At 42.3% G+C, this 23,350-nt stretch overlaps 1 protein-coding gene across 1 annotated transcript in view; it reads left to right on the plus strand.

Annotated features, from left to right (window-relative positions):
- Positions 1–22,160, plus strand: part of LOC142657481 (uncharacterized) — a 57,824-nt gene extending 35,664 nt beyond the window's left edge. Inside the window, exons 10-11 of the mRNA XM_075832517.1 lie at positions 9,315–9,432; positions 21,044–22,160. Coding sequence (XP_075688632.1) covers positions 9,315–9,432; positions 21,044–21,239 — 314 coding nt within the window. The 3' untranslated portion in view covers positions 21,240–22,160. The remainder of the gene's footprint in view (positions 1–9,314; positions 9,433–21,043) is intronic.
- Positions 22,161–23,350: the final 1,190 nt, after the last annotated feature.

Consider the following 23,350-nt stretch of genomic DNA (forward strand, 5'->3'; position numbering starts at 1 on the left):
AGAATTGTTTTTCAAATTTTAACTAGTGGTGTTGTGTGTTTTAGCTCGAAAATATTTCCCCCTAAAATCCCCAAATTTCCTTAAATATAAGTCGTTGGTGGGGTAACCAATATGTCACAGTTCCCATAGGAGTTGTCACCAACCCAAAATGACCTTGAGTGGAAAAATGCATCGTTGAAGTGTATCAGTCAGATATTTATTCTATACATTATGTAGTTATTGAGAATTTAGAACTTATATTTGCGGCGTGTGGCCAGTGCGACTAGTATAATGCCTCATGCACACGACCATTGTGCCACTCGCAGTGGCGGATTAAGTAGACCATGGGCCCTGGGCTGTTACCCAAACTTGGGCCCCCCTTCCTCACCGTAACTATTTTTAACACTACCTTTTTGGGCAAGCATTAACAGTGTTACGATTCCCCTTGTCACAGCGCGGTGTCCCTACATACTGACAGGATCACACTGTGCAGGGACACAACCTCCTGACAAGGGGAATTGTCTATCAGTCCTGGACCGCAGAAAGACTTTTTGTGAAATACAAGGATTTCCTATAATAAACATGTCAGGAGAGGTGACAGATTCTCTATAAATCTAGTGACTCACAGGTGACGACGTCTCAGATTCTAGTAGTTTTTTTCCTCTTTTCTTCTCCATCCGGTCCAGCGCTCATGACGACTTCTCCCGGCCATGACTCATTTCTGCAGAATTTGCCACTTAGACGTCTCCTCACTTTTCCAACATTTCCACACCTATAAACGAAAATAAAGTTATCATGGTGCCACATAGTGTACCCCTAAATATAATAGCACCAAACACTGCGCGCCTGAATATAATACCACACACTGTAAAACACCATACACACAGCCCCCTGTACATAGTGCCACACACAGCCCCTGTAGATATTACACACCCCCATAGATATCGCCATACACAGCCCCCTCTATATATCACACATCCCCCTCGTAGAGAGCGTTACACACAGCCCCCTATAGATAGTGCCATACAGCCCCCCTGTAGAGAGCGCCACACAGCCCTCCCCCTCTTGTAAATAGCACCAAAAAGCCCCCCCTATAAAGAGCGCCACACACATACCACGGTGGATAGCACTACACAGCCCCCCCTTGCCTCACAGCGCTCCCCCTTGTATATAGTGCCTCACAGCGCTCCCCCTTGTATATAGTGCCTCATAGCGCTCCCCCTTGTATATAGTGCCTCACAGCGCTCCCCCTTGTATATAGTGCCTCACAGCGCTCCCCCTTGTATATAGTGCCTCACAGCGCTCCCCCTTGTATATAGTGCCTCACAGCGCTCACCCTTGTATATAGTGCCTCACAGCGCTCCCCCTTGTATATAGTGCCTCACAGCGCTCCCCCTTGTATATAGTGTCACACAGCGCTCCCCCTTGTATATAGTGCCACACAGAGCTCCCCCTTGTATATAGTGCCACACAGCGCTCCCCCTTGTATATAGTGCCACAAGGTTATGTACACATTTAAAAACTTTATATTATAATTATATATATATATATATATAGTATGTCTGTGTATCAGTGTGATTGATTGATTTTATTAAAAAATATTTTTACTTTTTGAGATACGGCTGCTTTGTATCCTGTATCCGTCAGGTCAGCAGGACTGACGGGATCAGTGACACGCAGGATCCACCTCAAATCTATCACATCTAAGATTATAATTTAGCGCAGGGCCCGTTTCACTGATCCCGTCAGTCCTGCTGACCTGACGGATACAGGATACAAAGCAGCTGTATCTCAAAAAGTGAAAATATTTTTTAATAAAACGTAATTACAAAGTTGCACCAAACACACATTTTTATTAAAAAAAAATAAAACCGACGTTATTTTTGCGACGTTTTTTCCGTAGACAATGCAGGTTTCGTTTTTTATCGTTTTTATGCACACATTTTTTGCCATTTTAGAATTTTTATTCATAAAGTTTGAAAATAATAGTAAAAAAAGAAGCTTTTTTACGTTTCAGCTATTTTTTTTTGGTAATAACATTGTTTTACCCTAAAATAGACCTTTTATCTGTGATCGTCATTGTCTACCGTAAATTTTAATATATTACATGTCTATATTAGGGTAATTGGGTCAGCGCTAGCGTTACAACAATGATTGGCGGGGGGGGGGAACGTTTTTTTTGGGGTGGGTATTTTATGTGTATTTATTATTATTTATTTTTTTTGCACTTTACTATTTTTTATTACTATGTTCTGATCCTCAAAGGTCAAAAAAGACCTTTGGGGAACTTTATATCTACTTTCTCTTTGTTTTACACCATGTTTTTCCACTGTAACTGGAGCTGCACAGCAGCCCCAGTTACAGGGGAAATCAGCCCTCTCACAGTGACGATTGTCACTAATAGGGCTGTGCTGGGTCTAGTAAGACCCAGCAACAGTCTGCCACTAACGGCACCCGGCGATCATGTGACCTGTCACATGATCACCGGGAGGAATAGAGACAGCGCCGCTGCTGCTGTTTCTATTCCTGTACACAAGCGTTCATTGAACGCTGTGTAAGAAGACATCGGAGAAGACAGAAGCAGCGAAAGCTGCTTCTGTCTTCTCCTCAGGGTCCCCGGCAGTCACTGACAGCCGGAGACCCGACATTCAGCTGCCCGATCGCGCGGGCAGCAAGTTAAAACCCGAGCCGTAGAAAGTCTATGGCTCGGGTTTTAAGCACCCGTCCCTGACCGCTGGCCGTAAAAATACAGCCAGCGGTCGGGAACCAGTTGGGCAGGAGGATAATCCTGTACTGACCTCAGCGCCGGTGACCGCCCGCCGGCTCTTCTCTTGCTGCTTTGGAGTAACAGAACAGCCGTCCGTCGCTGTTCTGTTACTCAATGGCGGCGGCCCGCACTGTCAGGGAGGCGTGTCCTACCCCTGGATCCCGGCGAATTCCCTGCTCCTCCCCATCTTCGGCCGTTAGCAGCGCTAGCGCGCTGAATAGATTTACGAGATAATGTGCGTTTCGGGCTGCCATGGGCCCCCTGGAAGCCTCGGGCCCCGGGCGGCCGCCCGAAACGCCCATATGATAATCCGCCACTGGCCACTCGGGCCGTTTTTGATGGCATCCGAGTGGCACCCGATAGTCTTCACGGACCCATTGGGGGTGAATCGGGTCCATGACGGCACACACGGTCGTGTGCATGAGGCCTAAGTCCAAGAATATTTATATAATGACACAGTTTTTTGGCAAAGAGAAGTCGAAAGGGGCCCAATAGTTTCAAAAATGTTAACTTTTTGGCCATTTCTGCCATTCTCAATATGTTTTTAAAAAGTAGACGGAGCTTAGCAGAAAGGGGAATGGCCATCGCCGGCTCGCTGTATTTACTATAATTTACGCGGGACGCTAGCATGAAACCATACCGGAAATGTACGCCGGCTCCTGGCTAGTGTAGGGTTTATTCAGTGGTGCACAGACAGCCGAAGATGTGACAAAGTTATTAAGAGGTGTGCGCCTCTTAATAATTTGTTGCATCTAACTCTAACTACATTCTTATTAAGACTGGCATATAAAACGCAAGTCCTAAAACATCTCCCTCCCATGTTTTTCTTTTTGTGTGGCTTTTTTGGGGTTTGTGGTATTTTTTTTTTCACATTCTCAGGGTACGCCATTTTTTCTGACTCCAGAAAAAAAAGTATACACAAAATGTTAAAAAGTAAAAAACACCACCAGAAACGTGTATAAAAAAACTCCATGCAACATTTTTTTTAAAATTCGTGACGTTTTTTAAGAGCATATAAAAAATTCAGAAAATATAGTGTGTGTGAAGGAGGCCTAAGGCAGCTTCAGACGGCCAAAATATGTCTGCGTTTTAACGTCTATATTACAGCCGCAAGGCCCGAACCACCTACAGTTCTACAGAACCAAATCTTAGATCACCATACAACCCTATGGGGAAGGGGTCTGGCAGCCATAATACAGACATTAAAATACAGCCGTATTAAAACCAACTGAGAGTGGCCTGGTACAATGTGAAAGGAAAAAATATATATCGCTGTATAACTAGGCAGATGTGCTGTTCGGGACTCTATAAAACTAGATAACAACCGTTGCGGGAGCGGCAATGACAGCCATACTGGTTGCCACCCAACTTTTTTAGTAATATAAAAATGATGGACACTCCTGGCAAGCATCTGATTTTGCCGGTAGAAGCGTTTTCCAGCCGGGCATTTCCCCTGCAGCGGCCACTGCAGGTGAAATGTAGTATTACATGGGGGCCGTACAGAATCTCTCATTTCTGGCTTATAGAGGGATGTCCCGAGAAGGGTATGACGCCCATATTCCCTAATAGGCCATATGGACCTGGTTTGCCCTCATGAGACAACTCCTTTAAGACATGACCGAAGAGGATGATATTGTAGAAGGATTTGAGTCTAATTCACGATGGTTCATGCGATATGTTGTAATTTTGGCACACGTCACCTAGAAATTGCGCTATTTTTCCTAATAACAGCAACATAACCCTTTCTATGAACGTGTCTCAACAAGCCCATAGGAGAACAACTCTATTCGTCAGGACACACATTTGGCTCTTTTATCTACTTTAGGTAACAACGTTTCCCTTGTTCCGTTTTTATCCACACACCGTCCACCTGATGATTTATAGGTTTTCTCTGTAAAGCGTATGCAGCGTTGTGACCTTGTGCCGCCGCACTGATGGAACATCTTGTAGGACTCTGCGTTCTCACCAGTAATTGAAGCTTAGCATATAAAATCCCAAGGACTAGATTTACATACATGGCAGAGTCAGTATTTGGTGTCATTTGACTATTACGGCTAATAGGGCACATTTGTAAAAATTGGTGCGGACAGTTAATCTGCAGTAGAAAATGGGGCACATTATAAGTCCAATTTATTTATGTGGAATCCACACTGGCAGCGGGTATTTTGTAGGTGGTGCCAGTATGCTGCTTAACCCCTACCCGACATTTGACGTATCCCTACGTAATAGCCGGGTAGGGGAGGTATGGAACGGGCTCACGGAGTGAACCCGCTCCATATGATGCAGGTGTCGACTGTATGTGACAGCTGACACTTCAGAGTAACGAGTGGGATCGCGCTCGAGCGCGATCCCGCTCGTTTAACCCGTTAAATTCCCGCTGTCAGTAGCGACCGCGGCATTTAAATCGTTAGAAAGAGGGGGCGACCCCCTCTAACTGTTTATCGTGCTCCCCCAATGCAATCGCGGGGGGGGGGGCGTTGGCTGCTATGGCTGCCTGGGGGCCTAATGAAGGCCCACAGGTCCACCATCTTTGTGCTCATATTAAGCGCTGCCTGTCAGAAAGACGATATACTGCAATACATTAGTATTTCAGTATATAGTGCAAGTGATCTAACGATCGCTGGTTGAAGTCCCCTAGGGGGACTAATAAAAAAAGTTAAATTGAGTAAAATAAAGTTTTTTTTAATGTAAAAATTTTTGGAAAAATGAAAAGTTCAAAAAACCCCCCTTTTCCCATTTCCCCCCTAGAGCATAGTAAAAAAAGAAATAAATAAACATAATTGGTATCGCCGCATCCGTAAAAGTCTGAACTATTACAATATATCATTATTTAACCCGCACGGTGAACGCCGTAAAAAATAAAAATAAATTGTAACTGTCAGAATCTCTATTTTTTGGTCACCTCATCTCCCACAACAAAATAGAATAAAAAGTGATCAAAACGTCACATCAACGCCAAAATGGTATTATTAAAAACGACATCTTATCCCGCAAAAGATAAGCCCTCACACCACTTAATAGACGTTAAAATCAAAAACTTACGGCTCTCAGAATTTGGCGACACAAAATAAATAAAAAATTTTACACCTAGTTTTTTACTTGTAAAAGTAGTAAAATATAGAAAAAACTATATATATATTCGGTATCGCCGTAATCGTATTGACCCACAGAATAAAGTTAACATGTTATTTTAATTGCACAGTGAATTCCGTAAAAATGAAGCGCAAACTACCATGGAGGAATCGCTGTTTTTTTCGTTTTCTACCCAACAAATAATTTTTTTACTGTTTCCTAGTACATTATATGGCACAATAAATGGTACTACGAAAAACTACAACTCGTCCCGCAAAAATCAAGTCCTCATAGGACTATATCGATGGAAAAATAAAAAAGTTATGGCTTTGGAAGGTGGGGAGGAAAAAACGAAAATTTAAATCTGAAAGTTGTTTACGACGGGAAGGGGTTAAAGATGCATTAGGTGACAAAGATTGGGTAGATTTTGCCTTTGTTGCCCATAGCAACCAATCACAGCCCAGCTTTCCTTTTCCAAGAAATGAAAGCTACGCTGTGACTGGTTGCTATGGGAAACAAAGACCGTTTTCCTGTTAGACACTTGGCCCCCAGCTACACTAATACAGCCAAATACGTAACTTCTGTAAAAACTGTAAAAGGGCCCAAACTATGCCAGATACTGTACTGAGGTGATGTCCTCTTAGATGTCGGAGGGGTCTTTGGACCCCCTCAGACACAGGGGTATTGGCGCAACAGGGGCCTCTGTACCTCCTTTAATTACTTTCCTGTATGCAGTCCCTTCAATATGGTGGATACCATATGATATTGTGGATTTTAGGGGTGGAGCAGTTTGGCCATAGACCCCGACTCCTCTTTCACACACAGAATTTTCCAGGCAATTTAAACCGCATCAAAAAACGCTTCTAAAAACGTCAGAGCTATCAAAATGTAACATGGGGTTTTTCATTTGTTGTCATTTTGAGCATTTTTTTTTTCCTGCCGTTTTTTAAGTCCACTAGAGAAACCTATGTGGTGAAAAAACGCCTGAAAAAACGTCTAGAGCGTGGTGCGTTTTGAAAAAAATGCCACTGACCACAAAATTGCCTCAAAAACGCCACAAACCAAAAGCGCAGTGTGTGTAGGGCTTTTGATATTTTAGTATAAATTTAATGTTACCTCTGGCTGCACCAATAAAAGCAGCACAAATCGCTAAAAAAAAAAACACCAATAAAACAACACCAATAACGGATGAAAACGCTGCAAAACGCTGTGTGTGAATCCAGCCTACAAGAGCCATGACCGCACTATATGGCTGATATAGAAATCTCGTTACAGCTGGTAACGGCCTATTGCTTTTCACTATTTAGCAGACGGGTGTGATGTGGTACTTTATGTCTGGGTAAAATGCCAAGTGGCAGAGTAGAGGCCATAGTTTTACCCATGTTATACCATTATTTCAAAGTTCAGTAAATCTATGGGTATATAAAGGCAGAAAAATAACTTAAAGGGGTTTCCAGGATTACAAAAACATGGCTACTTTTTCCAAAAACAGCACCACACCTGTTCACAGGTTATGTGTGGAATTGCAGCTCAGACCTATTTGAGCTGAGCTGCAATACCAGACACAACCCATAAACAGGTGTGGCGCTATTTTTTGAATAAAGCAGCCATGTTTTCTAATCCTGTACCTCCCCTTTAACGCTCCTGGCCCCCCGACTATCATGCGTCATTTATAGTATTGAGCTCATATAGGGCAGAGAGACCTTTTGGGACCCCTAAGGCTCCTGACAATTACATACATGTGTCCAATTACAAGCGTATTCTGATGGGTGGACAGCAAAACTGCAGGGAATTCCAATAAGAAGCCTACATTAGGGACAAATTCAATTACTTTATATAAAAGTGTAGGTTCCCAGAGGTGACATAAGATTTAGAACCGCTGGTCGTCCAGTTATTGTGGAGTTATAAATCTTACCATGACTAGAGGACATGCTGGGATTTGTAGTATGGATATCCCCACGCTGCCTAAGCCGGCTGTAACGGGTCTTCAGCTTTCTCTGCTCAGCGGCTGTGGTCCTCCGGGGACTTATCCTTCATACTTTAAAGCATCTCTCAAAATAACAACTTCTGTGAGGGTTGAAACGAGCCTAGTGAAATACTGAATGAGTTTTCTGAAAAGCTACGAGGGAGCTCATGACTGTTCAGTAAATGTGTTTAATAAAATGTGTGTTTAGCAGCTCACCGCCACGGGGAAAATCTAGAAGGATGAATTCGCTACAGAATCTTTCAACAAAAAAGGCTGTTTTTGCAAATCTTGTTACAGAAGCAGTAGATTATAATCGTAAGTCTTCTAGTGCCAGGAGAAAGTCAAGCACATGCAGGATTTAGCATTAAAAATGGACTCTGGACTAAAGGAAAAATTCTGACCCCCAATTTATACCTCAGTTATATCTGATCACCCCTCAAAAATAAAGCAAAAAATTGGCCAAACTATAGTGTACAGACTAGAAACGTATTGAGATCATGCTCACCGGCAACTTCTGTTTGACTACAAATAGTCATCTTCTGAACTCAATAGCCTCCGGGGCAAATGCCTATGGAGGACATGGCAATGTGCCCCCTGATTATACAAATTTTGCCAAATTTCTGAATCACAAATTTTGGTATAGGGTGGTTTAACGGTAAGTGTAATATTCCTGGTTCAGTAGGTAACACCCAGTATCTCTGGTGGTCTATGGTGGTTTACGAGTTAACATCTAATATCCCTGGTGATTTGGGATGGTAAAGGGGTTCAAATAATTTAATTTGATTTTTGGAAAATTGCTCCAAAATTATTTCAAAGTGTGGGAGCTCCATTTTCTGATACAGAGCTCAAAATGTCTTGTACAGCCATAGAGTTAAGGGGGTTGTCCATAAGATAGGTGACAAATGTGTGATCCCTGGGGGCCCCACCAATGTGAACCCCACTGATCACTAGAACGGGGGTCCTGAGCCTAGCTTCCGCTTCACACATGTGCCCTACAGCTCCATTCAATTTCTATGGGGCTGAGAGAAACAGCCCAGTACAGCACTCTGCTGTTTCCATCGGTCCTATAGACATTCAATGAAGCGGCAGGACACATGCCAGACTACCGCTTAAGGTCCAAATAGCCAGATGTTGTCCAATTAATTTAATTATAGTCAATATTGGACATTTTTCTTATAGCTCTAAGCTTGGAATATGAGACTGGCTGAAAACATGGACAGAAGGAGGTGACAATGACTATTAAGGTCGGAGATTGCTCCACCTTGCCATCATGTGTCATTTAGTGTTTATATAGTAGTCCACTGATGTTCCACCAAACATGGTGAGGACACATACATCCAAAATAGGTGGAATTATAGGATCACAAGTTTATATTATGTTAAATATGGCTACCTCATTGTAATTGTGAAAGTCTGAGCATGGATCCCGTACGATGACTCTCTCTAATACATTTTCTAATCTGTATCCAATAGCCATTGATTAAAAAAAAACCATTATAAATAAATTCTTCATTCTTTTTTTCTCCTGTAGTACCGCATCCTCAGAAGCAGTTGGCATATAACACCTCAAAAGCTGGCGTGGTGAAATTAACTCAAACATTGGGAACAGAATGGATTGACAGAGGAGTGAGAGTCAACTGCATATCCCCGTAAGTACATGTGGGAATCGAAGTTGTTGGGTCAAATTCTCGACCGTATTTAATTCTACAGTATGTAATGAATTTAGTAAAACAGAACCCAGGACATGTTGATAGTCTAATTTTTAGCTTCATTCATTGGGTACCTTGTGTTGGATTTTTAGAAACCTGCTAATGGGTAATGTATGAATGGACGATTGTACCATAAATTACAATTAAATTTAATTTTGGATTAAGTACAACAGTCTCACAAAGGTCCTTATCCATCGTCACCCTGTAAATTGTCCATTTTGGGTAGATTGTTATTTAATAGTATTATTCAAATAATTTTCCAATGACAAATATATTTTCCAATGACGGCAACTAATTGAAGTCAAATTATCCAATATTTTATATCTACAGTTGAAAACATTATGTTTTACATTCTAAAAGTATCGTAAACATAAAAAGTTGCACTCCAGATAAAAAAAACCTGCATAAAATGTGCATTGTTGGCCCATACAAAGAATGTTAGGTTTTACTTTTATTTTATCAGTATTTTATCCACTGTGATTTCTGCAACAGTTTTGTTAACAGTTCTGTGTCTGAGCTTTCGAGACACTGAAAAAAAAATCTCCTTCTCTCTCTCTCAAAGCAGGAAATCCCAGCATCATTTAATTGATCAGCTGAGTTACATGAAGCCAATCAGCAGTCTGTAAATACGGCCTAACTCCTCTATACTCATGCAGCAGCGGAAAACCTTAGGCTGCTTATCACCTCCCACGGACTAAAAGTGGTTGTACAGCTTAGAAAGCCCATTTTTAAATACCCTATTAGGGAATTCTGAGTTAAAAGAGGGGGTCCACTGTTCAGGATCATATTCTTTTGGGCATAGTGGAGAATAAACAGCATCTCTCACTCTGGCAGACCTGTCCTGCATTATACAGTCAACCCATTGCTTTTAAAGTTCACTGTGTAAAGCTTAATTGCCCCTGTGGTGGCGCTGCAGGGTAATTGAACACTTATAGCCAGGTTTCCCCACAGATTACAGCTGATTGCCAATGGTTCCAGCACTGGGACACTTTGTGAGCAGCTTATTTTTAAGGGACCCTTCTAACAAGCAGTGGTTGTCTAAAGCTATACATTGTTGATACGTTGTTGCTGTACATTGTTGTTGACATGGCAATTAAGCCTGGTACTGGATTGTCCTATCATCTCCCAATGCCGGGGTCATGGCATTTGTTTACCCATCCTTTATTCCTATTGTAGGAGAGTAGGATAATGTGCTTGGTTCTCACCACCGGCCAACCTTTTTGCCAATGTTGTGGTGGTCTAAAATATTCACATTACTCATCAACAAGGGGCATGGACCAACCTGAACTGAATAATGGAGTTCTCCGCTTTGGACAATCCCTATTGTTAGAAGGGTCCCTTGACAATAAGCTGATCATAAAGTATCTACCCGGTTGGGCCCCCCAGCAATCAGCTGTAATCAGTGAGGAAGCTGTCAGTGTTCAATTTCCCTACAGTGCCATCACAGGAGAAATTAAGCATTAGACAGTGGTCATTCGTATTAAAGGGGTGGCTGTGCAATGCGGGACAGTTCCTCCAAAATGAGAGAAGCTCTATGTAACTGCACTTCACTCTGGCCAAGAAATGAGGGGATCCTGAACAGAGGACCCCTCTCTACTAACTCAGTATGGAAATGGGTACTCTACACTGGACACCCTTTTGACCACCAGACCATGGGCTACCACATAGCAGCTGCATGGGTTGCCTCTTTAGTATGTATGTTCTAAATAGTAAACATCTTATAGTCCACAATAGGCCATAAAGAAACAGGGACAAGCCAGCAAGTTCATGGTTATGGCCAATCGGCCATTGCTTACCATATTGTCTCATATCTGCCAGAAACAATTAGAGAAACCGGATAATAACATAACATTGACTTTCAAATTCCGACCTAGACCTTTCATCAAATGCTGAGCGTAGTACACATAAAAAATTTGGCTAGATAATTCCTGAGTTATGAGAAGGAATTCTAATTACTAAATGTGCATTGCTCTTATTTTTTTTCCATTTTTCTAGGAAAGGTTTTCATTTTTTCCTAAATGAAATTCTGGCGTGGGAAATAAATCACTAATAGGCTGTTAGCGCAGCATAGTCAATACACCAGCACATTAGTACGTTGGCACTTGCTGTAGGTAATCTGGAAATCATTCAAATGATACTTGCCTATGAAGATGCACAATGGCAGTTCTCCAAAGTTACAAAAAAAACACAACCAAGGAATTTCTGCAATGATACATCATCCAAAAACTTCTTCGTAGACAGTCTTGATCACCGACAGTGCCAGAACTTGGTGCTATCCTTGTATGCATCTTAGATGATGATCATAATATAGTCCCAACAGAGCTTGCAATCTAAGCCATTCGTATTGGTTACTTTGGCTTTGGTAGGATTTTTAAAGGTGACATGACATTGTCAAGCGATTAGTGGTCATTAGGAGAGATGGGTGTATTGGCTTTGTACTGATCCGTTGAAATGATTTGCAGATGAGGCCAAAAATTCTCATTGGCCTATTAAGCTTTAAATTGGTTTGCAAATGAGAATGAATGTGTATTTTACAGAATGACATTTGGGACCGTTCAGAATCATTATACTGCAAAAGTTGTAACATATCCAGGAAAGAAGTCTTTTTTGGTGGAGATTAGGTAGTCAAAAAAAATTATTAAATGGGTTGTCTGGTTTAGAAAACCCCTATTAGTGTAAACTGGGTTTATAGAGGGAAGGTCCCCGATTCAGGACCCTCATCTATAAGTCAGAGTGGCTACAAAGAGCAATTCTCTCTCTGGAGGACCCGGCAAGTTCGGGCATTAGACACATAGCCCATTGATTTCAATGGAAAAGCATGTAATGCTTAATTTCTCCTGTGGTGGTGCTGCAGGGAAATTGAACACTTGTTTCCAAGTACCCTCAGAGAGTACAGCTGATCGCTAGGGATTTTAGCAGCAGGACAAACTGAGATAAGCTTATTGTCAGGGAACAACAAATGGACAACCCCTTTAACATTGATTATTAGCATTTTTTCTAAGAGGAATCAACTTAAATATGCATAGAATTAAATTGTTTATTTATAAAATATATATTGATTTTAATAGAAGGGCAGCAATAATGAAGTTTACGGAAATATGTGCAATTACCAAGTGTTTGACCTCCTTGTTTCGGGGCCCAGCTTCTCTACTGAAATAAAATGTCATGTAAAAATGTCAGATGGTTCTGAAACTGGAGTATCCCTTTAAGGAATTTGCTTAATCTCCATGCTTTTTTGAAGTTTAGTATGGTCACCTTAGAAAGAAGAGGTGTTGGTTTAAATTAGTGACAGACTACCAGCACTTCACCCCTATATTTTGTGTAAGGGGGGGGGGGGTGTTATGGCCACTAGTCAATTCTGCCTCGAAGTGAATAAGGGCCATTGGACAACAGAGTTACAGTGGACTCCCTGTCTATCCCACTCTCAGCTTGGCAAGTGTACAGCAATTTTGACTGCCTGCCGCCACCACTAGGGGGAGCTTAGGAACTTAGTCCATATGTTTTATACATTGAACCCAATAATAGAACTGCATGTAGTGAGCTCCCCCTAGTGGTGGCTGCAAGAAGCCAGAGTTTAAAAATTCTTAAGATTTTAACTTTTTTAAGATTAAAATTGCTGGACCTAAAATGACATGGTGTTAAAAACTGGACATTCACTTTAACTTGGGTCAAGATGGATATATTATTAGTAGCGCAACCACAAGGAATTAATAATTGCTCTTCATTTGGATCTTGCTTCTTCGCAAAGGAATTCTTTATTTTTATTTCACTTCTGAATAGTAAAAATAGGAGGACAATATTACTTTATTGTATTACATTTTGGAAAGAAATATTTGCCGTTGTCCCTATTTCCTCTGATGAAGCAGTTTGTTTGAACATCACTAGTCATTAGATAATGTCAACACTACTTTCAGAATATCTTACTGGGAAACAAATCAGAGCTATTATCTAGTGGTACTTGGCCAAAATTATACATTATTCAAAGTGTTCAGCAGCAGCCAGTATTAGCACTTGGGGATAGTAATGGAAATACAGATTTATACTGCAGTAAAGCTGCTCAGAGCCTGATAGATGAACTATATGGAGAAGAAAAAAAAGCCTGGCAGCAAAATGGTTAACGAAAACGACATGTGGTGTCAGCAGAACTCGCTTTAGCTTTTACAGTACGTGTATAAATCTATATAAGACTTGGTCTAGTTCAGTGGTCTCCAACCTGTGGCTTTTCAGCTGTTGAGAAACTACAACTCCTAGCATGCCCTAACAGCCTGCGACGAGCATGCTTGGCTATAGCGGATTATCATATGGGCGGTTCGGGCGGCCGCCCAGGGCCCAAGACTCCCAGGTGGCCCATGTCCACCCGAACCGCTCATAATTTTAAAAATCACTTCAGAGTTTCATGCAGCTACGCAGCGTGCTAGCGCCACTCATGGCCGCTGCTGATAGGGAGGGAGGGGCGGACTGGACTGGGTGTTATAGTTTCTAAGGCTAATCCCACACAAGCTTATTCTGCATCCTTATTATGAAATCTTGTGACGACAACACCAGGTTTTCCAATTACTGATAAGATTTGGAGGGGATGTCTGGTTTAAAAAAAAAAAAAAAAAAAAAAGAAGAACTTTTAAATACTCTATAAGAAAATTTTGAGTTAGTAGAAGGGGTGCTCCCTATTTATAAGCCAGAGTGGAGAGAAGGCTACAAAGAGCGTCTTTCACTCTGGAGGATCCAGAATGTTCTTGCATTACACAGAGAGCCCATTGATTTAAATGGGCACAGTGTAATGCTTTATTTCTCCTGTGGTGGCACTGCAGGGAAATCGAACACTTGCTGCCGAGTTCCCCCACTGATTACAGATGATTGCTGGATATCCTAGCAGCTGGACACCCTCTGCATTGTATACCTGAACGTGTTACTCCATAATCTTGTAATCTTGCCACACCATTGCTGAATTTACAGTACCTATTAGGCCCTGTTCACACAGAGTTTTTTGCAGGCAGAAAATTCTGCCTAATAATGGAATTTTGAGGCAGCTTTTGATCTGCCTGCACGCCGTTTGCCGTGTTTTTCACGGCATTTTTCGATCGCGCCCATTGATTGCAACAGGCTAAAACGCAGCAAAATACGCTTTCTTTTCTCCAATCTATGTCAATGGGAGATCAGAGGCATAAACGCCTGAAGATAGGGCATGTCGCTTCTTTTTACCGCGAGCATTTTTTAACGGGAGGCATTTTCGGCAGTTTTTAGGCGCGTTTTCAGACTAGGTTTCCGCGTCAAAAAACTCTAAAAAGTTAAGACGAATTATCAGAAGGTCATTATTAGGGTATGTTCACATGGCAGCGTCCGTTACGGCTGAAATTACGGGGCTGTTTTCAGGAGAAAACAGCTCCGTAATTTCAGCCGTAATGGCATGTTGAGGCGCTTTTCGCTGCGTCCATTACGGACGTAAATGGAGCTGTTTCTCCATGGAGACCATGGAAAACGGCTCCATTTACGTCTGAAGAAGTGACAGGCAATTCTTTGACGCGTCTTTTTTACGCCCCGCCTTTTGACAGCGGGGCGTAAAAAAAATGACCGTCGGAACAGAACATCGTAAGACCCATTCAAATGAATGGGCAGATGTTTGCCGACGCTATTGAGCCGCATTTTCGGACGTAATTCGGGGATAAAACGCCCGAATTACGTCCGTAAATAGTGTGTGTGAACCCAGCCTTAAAATACGGAAACAATATTTGAAAGTCCTATTCATTTCTCAAGAAATTAGCGGTTGACTTTACAGGCTGCCTGTAAGAAGACCTTCTTTGTCTGTGTCCTAATGACAACACTTCCTGTTCTGGAACTCTGTCAACTCAGGCTATATTAACACAACAGTGAAAAAAAATGGCCATTAAACACTGATCAACTGTCATGGCCATTTTGCATCAGTGTGTCCAAATTTTCATCCATTTCCAGTCCGTCTGTCCATTTTTAATGGCCGTTTGTCATCCATTTGCCATCCGTTTTTCATGTCCGTTAAAAAAAGGATGGATTTAATTTGTTGGTTTTATTGTCCAAATCCCCTGAAAACACCGCTGTTCCCATGTAGATAGTGCTGCATGAGAAACGGCCCGTCTTTTTTGCAGACGCAAATTTGACACGCTCGTGTGATAAGGCCTTAGGTCTGTACAGCTTTTCAGCCTCTCATGTAAACAAAAGTATAAGTCTATGTTCACACGGCAAACAAAAAACGTCTCTGGTTTTCAGCCGTTTTTTACGCATCAGACGTTTTTTGATGCGTTTTTTACGTCCGTTTTTATAACTGTTTTTCTATTGAGACAATGGGAATCTTCTCTCCAAAAATGGCTCAAGAAGTGACATGCACTTCTTTTTACATACAAGGCTTTTTTTTACGGGCCGTTTTTTTAAACGCGTAAAAAAAAACGCCCCGTGGGAATAAAACGCCTTTTTTCCCATTGACATCAATGGGCAGATGTTTGGAGGTGTTCAGCCGTTTGGAGGTATTTTTAACCGTTTTTTTCGGGCAATTATGGCCCGAAAAACGACTAAAAATAAGTCGTGTGAACATCCTCTGAGGGGATGTTCACACGCAGTGTTTTCTGTCATTTTTCAGGGTGTAAACGCCTCGAAAAACACCTGAAAAAATGGAAGCTGAACACCTCCAAACACATGGCCATTGATTTCAATGGGAAAAATGGCGTTTCGTTCAGATGGGGCGTTCAAGGGAAAACAGACTTTTATTTTCAGCCGTTTTTAAAGCATCAAACGTTTTGTGATGCATTTTTTGGAGCCGTTGTTGTAGCTGTTTTTCTGTTGACACAGTGACATGCACTTCTTTTTATGGGGCGTTTTTTTACGCACGGTTTTTTCAAACGGCCGCGTAAAAAAAAACGCCCCGTTTGAACCAAATGCCTTTTTTTTTCATTGAAATCAATGGACAGGTATTTGTAGGCGTTCAGCTTCCGTTTAACCAGGCGTTTTTCGACCCAAAAAACGCCTGAAAACACTTCGCGCGAACATACCCTAACATTCACCGACAGCAAACACAGATCTTGAAAAAGATGAAGAACTGCAGTCAACTAGATAATTACATAACTTTTCATTACACTTTATTTACGGTACCTAAGAACCCACCGTTGTCCTCCTTTCGCGTCTATTACGGAGGTACATTTGCGTGGCCGCGGCTTAAATTAAAGCGAAGAGAATCTTCTATAGGAGAGATTTTTTTTTTCTCCCTTTTAATATATTTGTTCATTTCATATTTGTCACCGGTTTGTTTGCTAATTTTCATTTGCAGGCGTCACTTCTCCCAGCTAACCGGGCGCCTCAATGGGCCACTGATTTCTTTGAAATGACAGGCTGTAAATATGCATAAAAAAAGCATTGCAATTAGCGCGTGTGTGGTTCAGCGCTGCTTGATTTCATTGGCAAGTTTACCCACTGTGTTGATAAGCCACATTATCTAGAAAATTGGCCGCTGAAAAACAGCACCTTTGATTGCCAGCGAAAGTTTCAGATAACAGGGTGCTGAAGGGAATTATAATTGAGGTTGAATATGTTAACCAGGGTGTCACATGCTCCTTAGAAGCGCTAATTTATCAGCATGTTGGAATTTTTATTAACATTTGGAAAGCGTCCCCGCCACACTAATGAACTACAATTGGCAGTTCAGATTTTAGTTACTGTCATCTATAAGAAGTTAAATGTAATTTCATTGTCGGCAGAGATATGTAAATTTATTTTGTTCCGGGGCTACAGAAATTATACATTGCCCACAACACAAATATGACGCCGAGGAGAGATAGCGCCAATCATTGTCAGCTGTCTTCAGGCCAGCCGGCGGTGAAATTGAAGTGTATGAGTTTTATTGTGTCCGGTTCTCATTAATAAAATGGGATGTTAAGGCTGTTTGTACATTTTAATGGGAAATCATTGTTTTAATCGAGGTTGTCAAGGCTGCAGGGGTGGGGGGCGCAGGGAGGCGATGTCACTCCGAACCCCCCCCCCCCCGGCTCATACTTTATTAAGTGCTTAGTAAACTGGCTGCGTCCTCCGTTGCTGTGGGGGAAGATGGTGGGAGGGGAGGGGTGGGCTGGGTCGGCTCGGGCCTTGTTTTAGGCAAATTGTACATGATTTGATTTGAACCTTTATGTCCCTTACTGGACACCATAGAGAAGCTGCACCATGAGATTCCTGAGAAATGGCTGATTTATTTCTAATTTATCTATATGGGTATCTGCACACACAAAATGAAAAACGTCTGAAAATATGGAGCTCCTGATTTTTAGAAGTTTTTTAATCAAAGTCGCGTTTTTTAACGGCTGTTTTTTAAGCTGTTTTTCTATAGAGTCAATCAAAAACAGCTCCAAAAATGGCTGAAGAAGTGACATGCTCTTAGTTTTTGCAGCCGTTGAAAAACAGCCCGTCTGAACAGAACGCCGTTTTTCCCATTTAAATCAATGGGCAGATGTTTCCGATTTTTTTAGCCGTTTTTCGGGACGTTTACGGCCTTAAAAACAGCTGAAAACACCACATGTGAACATACCCTAAGGGTATGTTCACACCGGGGGAATTAGCTGCGGATTTTCCACAAAGGAATTTAATTTTCGGAAAATCCGCAGCATAATACAGTAGCAGCAAATTGGATGAGATTTGAACAAATCTCATCCACACGCTGTGGAAAAAATCCACTGTGAGACCGTTCATAAATTGACCTGCGGTGCGTTTTTGCTCGCTGAGCTGCGCTGTTTCCATAACTCCCATAGTAGCGAATAGCAGTTTCGGAAGCAGTGTAGAATGCGAGCTACGCTGTTTCTGTAACTACTATTCATTCTATGGGACTTACGGAAAAAGCGTAGCTCAGCGAGCTACGCTGTTTCCGTAATTTATGGTCGTAAATCACACACTTCAGCCACAACACAGGGCAGAAGAACGGGGTTTAAGGTGGCGTCGTTCTAAAGATAGGTGCGGGTCCCAGAGGTGGGTCCCGCATCTATCTGACATTTATGACCTATCCTGTTTATATGCCATAAATGTCCCTCATGGGAAAACCCCTTTAATCATTCTGTAATAAATCGTTCTTCCACTTTCTAATATACTCTCTGTTTATTATAAGACCTCTGCTTACTGTCAGTGAATGGAAGCTTTATTGGTTCCTTTGAAAAGGCTGAAAATATGTCTTGGTCACGTGACGCATACAGGTTCACGGCTCGTTACAGATACGGTACAGTTATCAGAGCTGTGTCTTGTAACGAGCTTTGCACCTCTGTGTCCATCACATGACCAGGACAGATTTTCATCTTCTGCAAGTAACATAACTGGCAGCAAGCAGAGGTCTTAAAAACGGTGTGGAATCGGTGTGCAAAATATATTAGAAAAGTGCAAAACTCTACATTATACAAGGAATAAACTTCATTAGAGGCAAAAGCAGAAAACCATTTTAACACTTTCCGCATTGCACATTTACGGTTCGGGGAAAAAAGTACTTTCGGCACTGTACCATATATGCAAGGCGTGGGCACCGGAGCTCTGCCCGCACCATCAGCAGCTGGCATCAGCTGTAACGTACCACCGACATCCTACTGCAATGGCCAGGATGGCCAGTTTAACCCCTTTGATGCCGCGATTCTTAAATGGGGCTGAGTTGCAGTTCTCTGCACAACCCATGGATGGGAGCGGCGCTGTGGAAAGAAAATGGTAAAGGGACGTCAGCTCCTTTGGTCTCTTGATTGGTGCGGATCTGTGCAGTCTAATCCTAAGCAAACAGCAATTAAAGGCATTTTCCAGCAATAGGCGGTCACTTGTTACTGCGGAATACCCCTTTAAGTGCCATAGTGCTTTTCCTACATCAGCTGTGATTGATTGATCTGATTAGTAGCGTATTGTATATTTACTATCTGATATGTTTAGTGCATCATTTATTTGAGAGAATCAGGAATAAGTAATGAGTTCTAGACGATGATGTTATTGCAGGGGAAGATATTTTGCCACGCTCAGCAGACTTGCAGTCCAGTAGATGTAGGCAAGAAGAACAATAATATATCTATAGCCATAAAACAAGAAGCCTTTATGAATATAGTTGTTTTATAATTCTTTATTATTATTATTTGCAGAATGTCAGCTATTGTTGTCTGTTATCAGTCATTTCTAAATAGATCAACCGCACTCCTGTATTCGGATGAGATCAGTCCCCTGTTTTGACCATATTTTAGCTTAAAGGGGTTTTCCAAGATAAAACTTTTATGTGTCTGTGCTTTTAACCTCGGAATGTGATTACATTTGTAATTTACTTACTGTGTCAAAATTGGCCCCGTTTCCCGATGCTGCCATGGGGCACATGACTGATGACGTCACTCTCTTTGCCCGCTGTGTTTACCAGCTGTATATACCTATCACGTGGTCAAACTGTTAAAGTCCCTGCCTGGTACACGGCACATCACTAGTGACGTGCCATCCAGGGGCGGACATACCATTGGTGCAACCTGTGCAGCTGCACAGGGACCCAATAGGTAAGGGGGCCCACTGTCACCTTATAGTGACCTTCTTCTGCCTGTTAGATTGCATGTAATTGATTGAGATGATGAATTGAACGGCGAACAATTACTGATGGATTGTTAGAGAGACATAAGAGGGTGATTTATGATTAAATATTGGAGAGCGAGGGGCCCATATACTATTTTTGCTGTTCTCTCGTTTGTCCGATTGTCAAGCGAAAGAACAGCAGGGACCGCGCATGTGCGTTTCTGGCTGTATATCAGACCAGCCCATACACTAGTGACGTGTCGTATACCAGGCAGAAACTTTGAACAGTTTGACCACATGATAGGTATACGGCTGGTAAACACAGCGGGCAAAGAGAGTGACGTCACCAGTCAGGTGCCCCATGGCAGCATCGGGAAACGGGGCCAATTTTGATACAGTAAGTGCATTACAAATGTAATCACATTCTGAGGTTAAAAGCACCGACACATAAAAGTTTTATCTCGGAAAAACGCTCAAATGAAACGCTTTCTAGTAGATGGTGGGAATTTTCACCTATGCTTTATAATCGGAAAAGTGATTCGCATCACCCAAAAACTGTTGGGAACCGCTGATCTCCACATTTTGGAAAATTTTCACGTGTGATAATGAGGACTGCTGATGGCCAAAAACACTCTTTATCTGTTTCTTCTTAAAGCACCATTACTGACAGGGAGGCTCTAGGTTTCTATGGGCCATTGGGCAACACACTGGGCCCCTTGTCTATCAGATCCTTGGCTTGCATTAAGTAGAACCAAAAACACATTCATACCCAAATAAGACTTGTTAGAGCAGTAGTTTGTGCTCCAGAGCTGCTCTTCCTACTGTAAGTGAAACATGAAGATGAAACCATTATGACGTCAGGGGGTTTTGTTGTCACCTGGTCACCCACTACAGATACAGTGAGGTTGTAGTTCCCAGAAGATAGTCCATATGCACCCTTATGTATTTCGTTTTTTAGGAAAGCAACCTTAGGTACATCTCTACCAAATTATTTAAAGTAACTTAAGCTACAAGAACTATATATATTTTTTTCTTGCAGGGGCATTGTGGACACGCCGCTCATCCATTCAGAAGCCTTGAAGCCCCTCGTGACACGCTGGTTGGCCGATATTCCTGCTGGGCGACTGGCGCAAGTGACAGACCTGCAGGCCGCTGTGGTGTACTTGGCGTCAGAAGCTTCGGACTACATGACCGGGCACAATTTAGTTATTGAAGGGGGGCAGAGTCTTTGGTAGCAAAACTTAACAAGCCGGACCATATTCTCTAACAGCAGGAATAGATGCAGCAGGTTAGGCTCTGTTCACATAGACATTATGGTTTCCGTTTATAATGGAAACCACAATACAGCGCAGGATCCGTTCTTACGACAGATACCTCTGGCGCACGATGGACTCCATTGACTTATAACAGGGCCCTTTTGGTTCCATTGTGGTGTCTGTCCTTCACAGTTCGCCCATGAAATCTGATGTAATATACATCACAGCCTCTGATGCAGATGTGAACATCGCCTAAACTGTGAATTGAAAGGCAGTTGTGGTTATATAAGATAGAAAATGTAGAGTTTTGCAGCAAATTTTAGGTAAGAACCCCCCTTTTATGTTTTGAAACAAATAAACAGAAGTGTCCCCCCTTACCTTAATCTCAACAGTCCTGAGATCTGTGGCGTGAAAGGATTAGCTTTGAAAAAAAACGCATGATATCACGATACTCTGTCACGAGATGTCTATGCTTTGTGTGTCTATGTGTGGCCACCCAGTGGTTGTGATGTGAATTGCAGCCTGTCAAGGGTTTTGCAGCATGTCGCGATATTTTATTGAATTTGTTTCATGAGAAATTGGAGTCCTTGATAAAATTCAAGCAAAGGTAAGGGTGGACACATCTGTATGATACAATGTTTTTTTATTTTTCTTATTTTTGTTTTGTTTAATTTTTTACCATTTTTTAAATTAAATATATTGTTTCAACCAGAGCTAGATGTCGATTTACTTTGGGATTAGGGTTTGTATTAGGTTTAACGATAGCAAATGGGATTAGATAAGAACAGTGCAAAGTTTTTTTTATTATAAAACATATTGATAATGGGGTAGAGGTATCAATGTGCAGAATTGATGTACAAGTACATTGACAAATATCACGTTCATTCCCTTGGAGCGAGCAGGATTCAATTTTAAATGTTTATTGCATACCCCCCCCCCCCCCACACACACACATTTTGTAGTCTCTAATGTATTTTGTAGTAATTGCTGAAGAAAAATGTATGGTAACGTAATAAAGACATTTATCTGAACCTATACAGAGCGACCGGTATCCGTCGGGGCTCCATCAAAGTTTCTCTAGTTTGGACAGCAAGTGTCCACATAAACTTACATTGCATATTATTCTCACTCCCGGTGTATACAGCAGTTATGGTCTTTAAAGGGAATGTCCATCCTTGAATATTATTTTGATTTTTTAATCTAAATAGATTAAAAATTCATCACTGATTAATTTCTTAATATATCTTTAAAGCGGTCGGAGCCCTGTTTTTCTGATACCGAGCTCCAAATCCTGTGCGAAGTCACAGATTTGAAAGACAACTTGCTGGCTTCCTGCAGTCACCACTAGGGGGAGCTTACTGCATAATGTTGAACTGAATACTAACCCAGTGTCACGAAGCGGGTTAGTGGACCCACTAGGCCGTACCGCCATAGCGGGGAGGCAGCTGGCCAAACAACCTGAAACCCCAGAAATACAATGTCCCGCACAAGGGTATCTGGATAGTCCAGACGGTGGCCTCAGCTCTAGCACTGATGTAGATGGTTGCAGCAGATAACGCCAAAGGTGGCAGATGACACAGGTGACGCAGGTTGAGCCAGACGTGGCGGATTCCTCAGGACGTGGCAGATGGCACAGGACGTGGCGGATTCCTCTGAACGTGGCAGATGACACAGGACGTGGCGGATTCCTCCGGACGTGGCAGATGACACAGGACGTGGCGGATTCCTCCGGACGTGGCAGATGACACAGGACATGGCACGACTAGATACTAAAGGCACAGCACGGGAAACAGGAACAGGTAACAGGACACGGGTAACAACTGGAATGGGAAACACTAAGGGACCATTTGCAAGACAGACTGGGAAAACTAACAACGCTCAGGCAAGGATCAGAAGGCTAGGGGCCTTCTTATAGACCAGGAAATCGTGGCAGTTGATGATTTCCTATGTGCGTGCGCTGGCCCTTTAAGGCCGCGCATGAGCGTGCGCGCGCACCCTACGGGACACAGCAGAACGGAGTGGAAGTGAGCGCTGGCATCTCCTAGGAAGGAGATGGGGACCAGAGCTCACGGATCCATGGCTGCGTGCGT

This window comes from Rhinoderma darwinii, chromosome 7 (assembly GCF_050947455.1).
Source record: "Rhinoderma darwinii isolate aRhiDar2 chromosome 7, aRhiDar2.hap1, whole genome shotgun sequence".
Classification (NCBI taxonomy): Eukaryota; Metazoa; Chordata; class Amphibia; order Anura; family Rhinodermatidae; genus Rhinoderma; species Rhinoderma darwinii.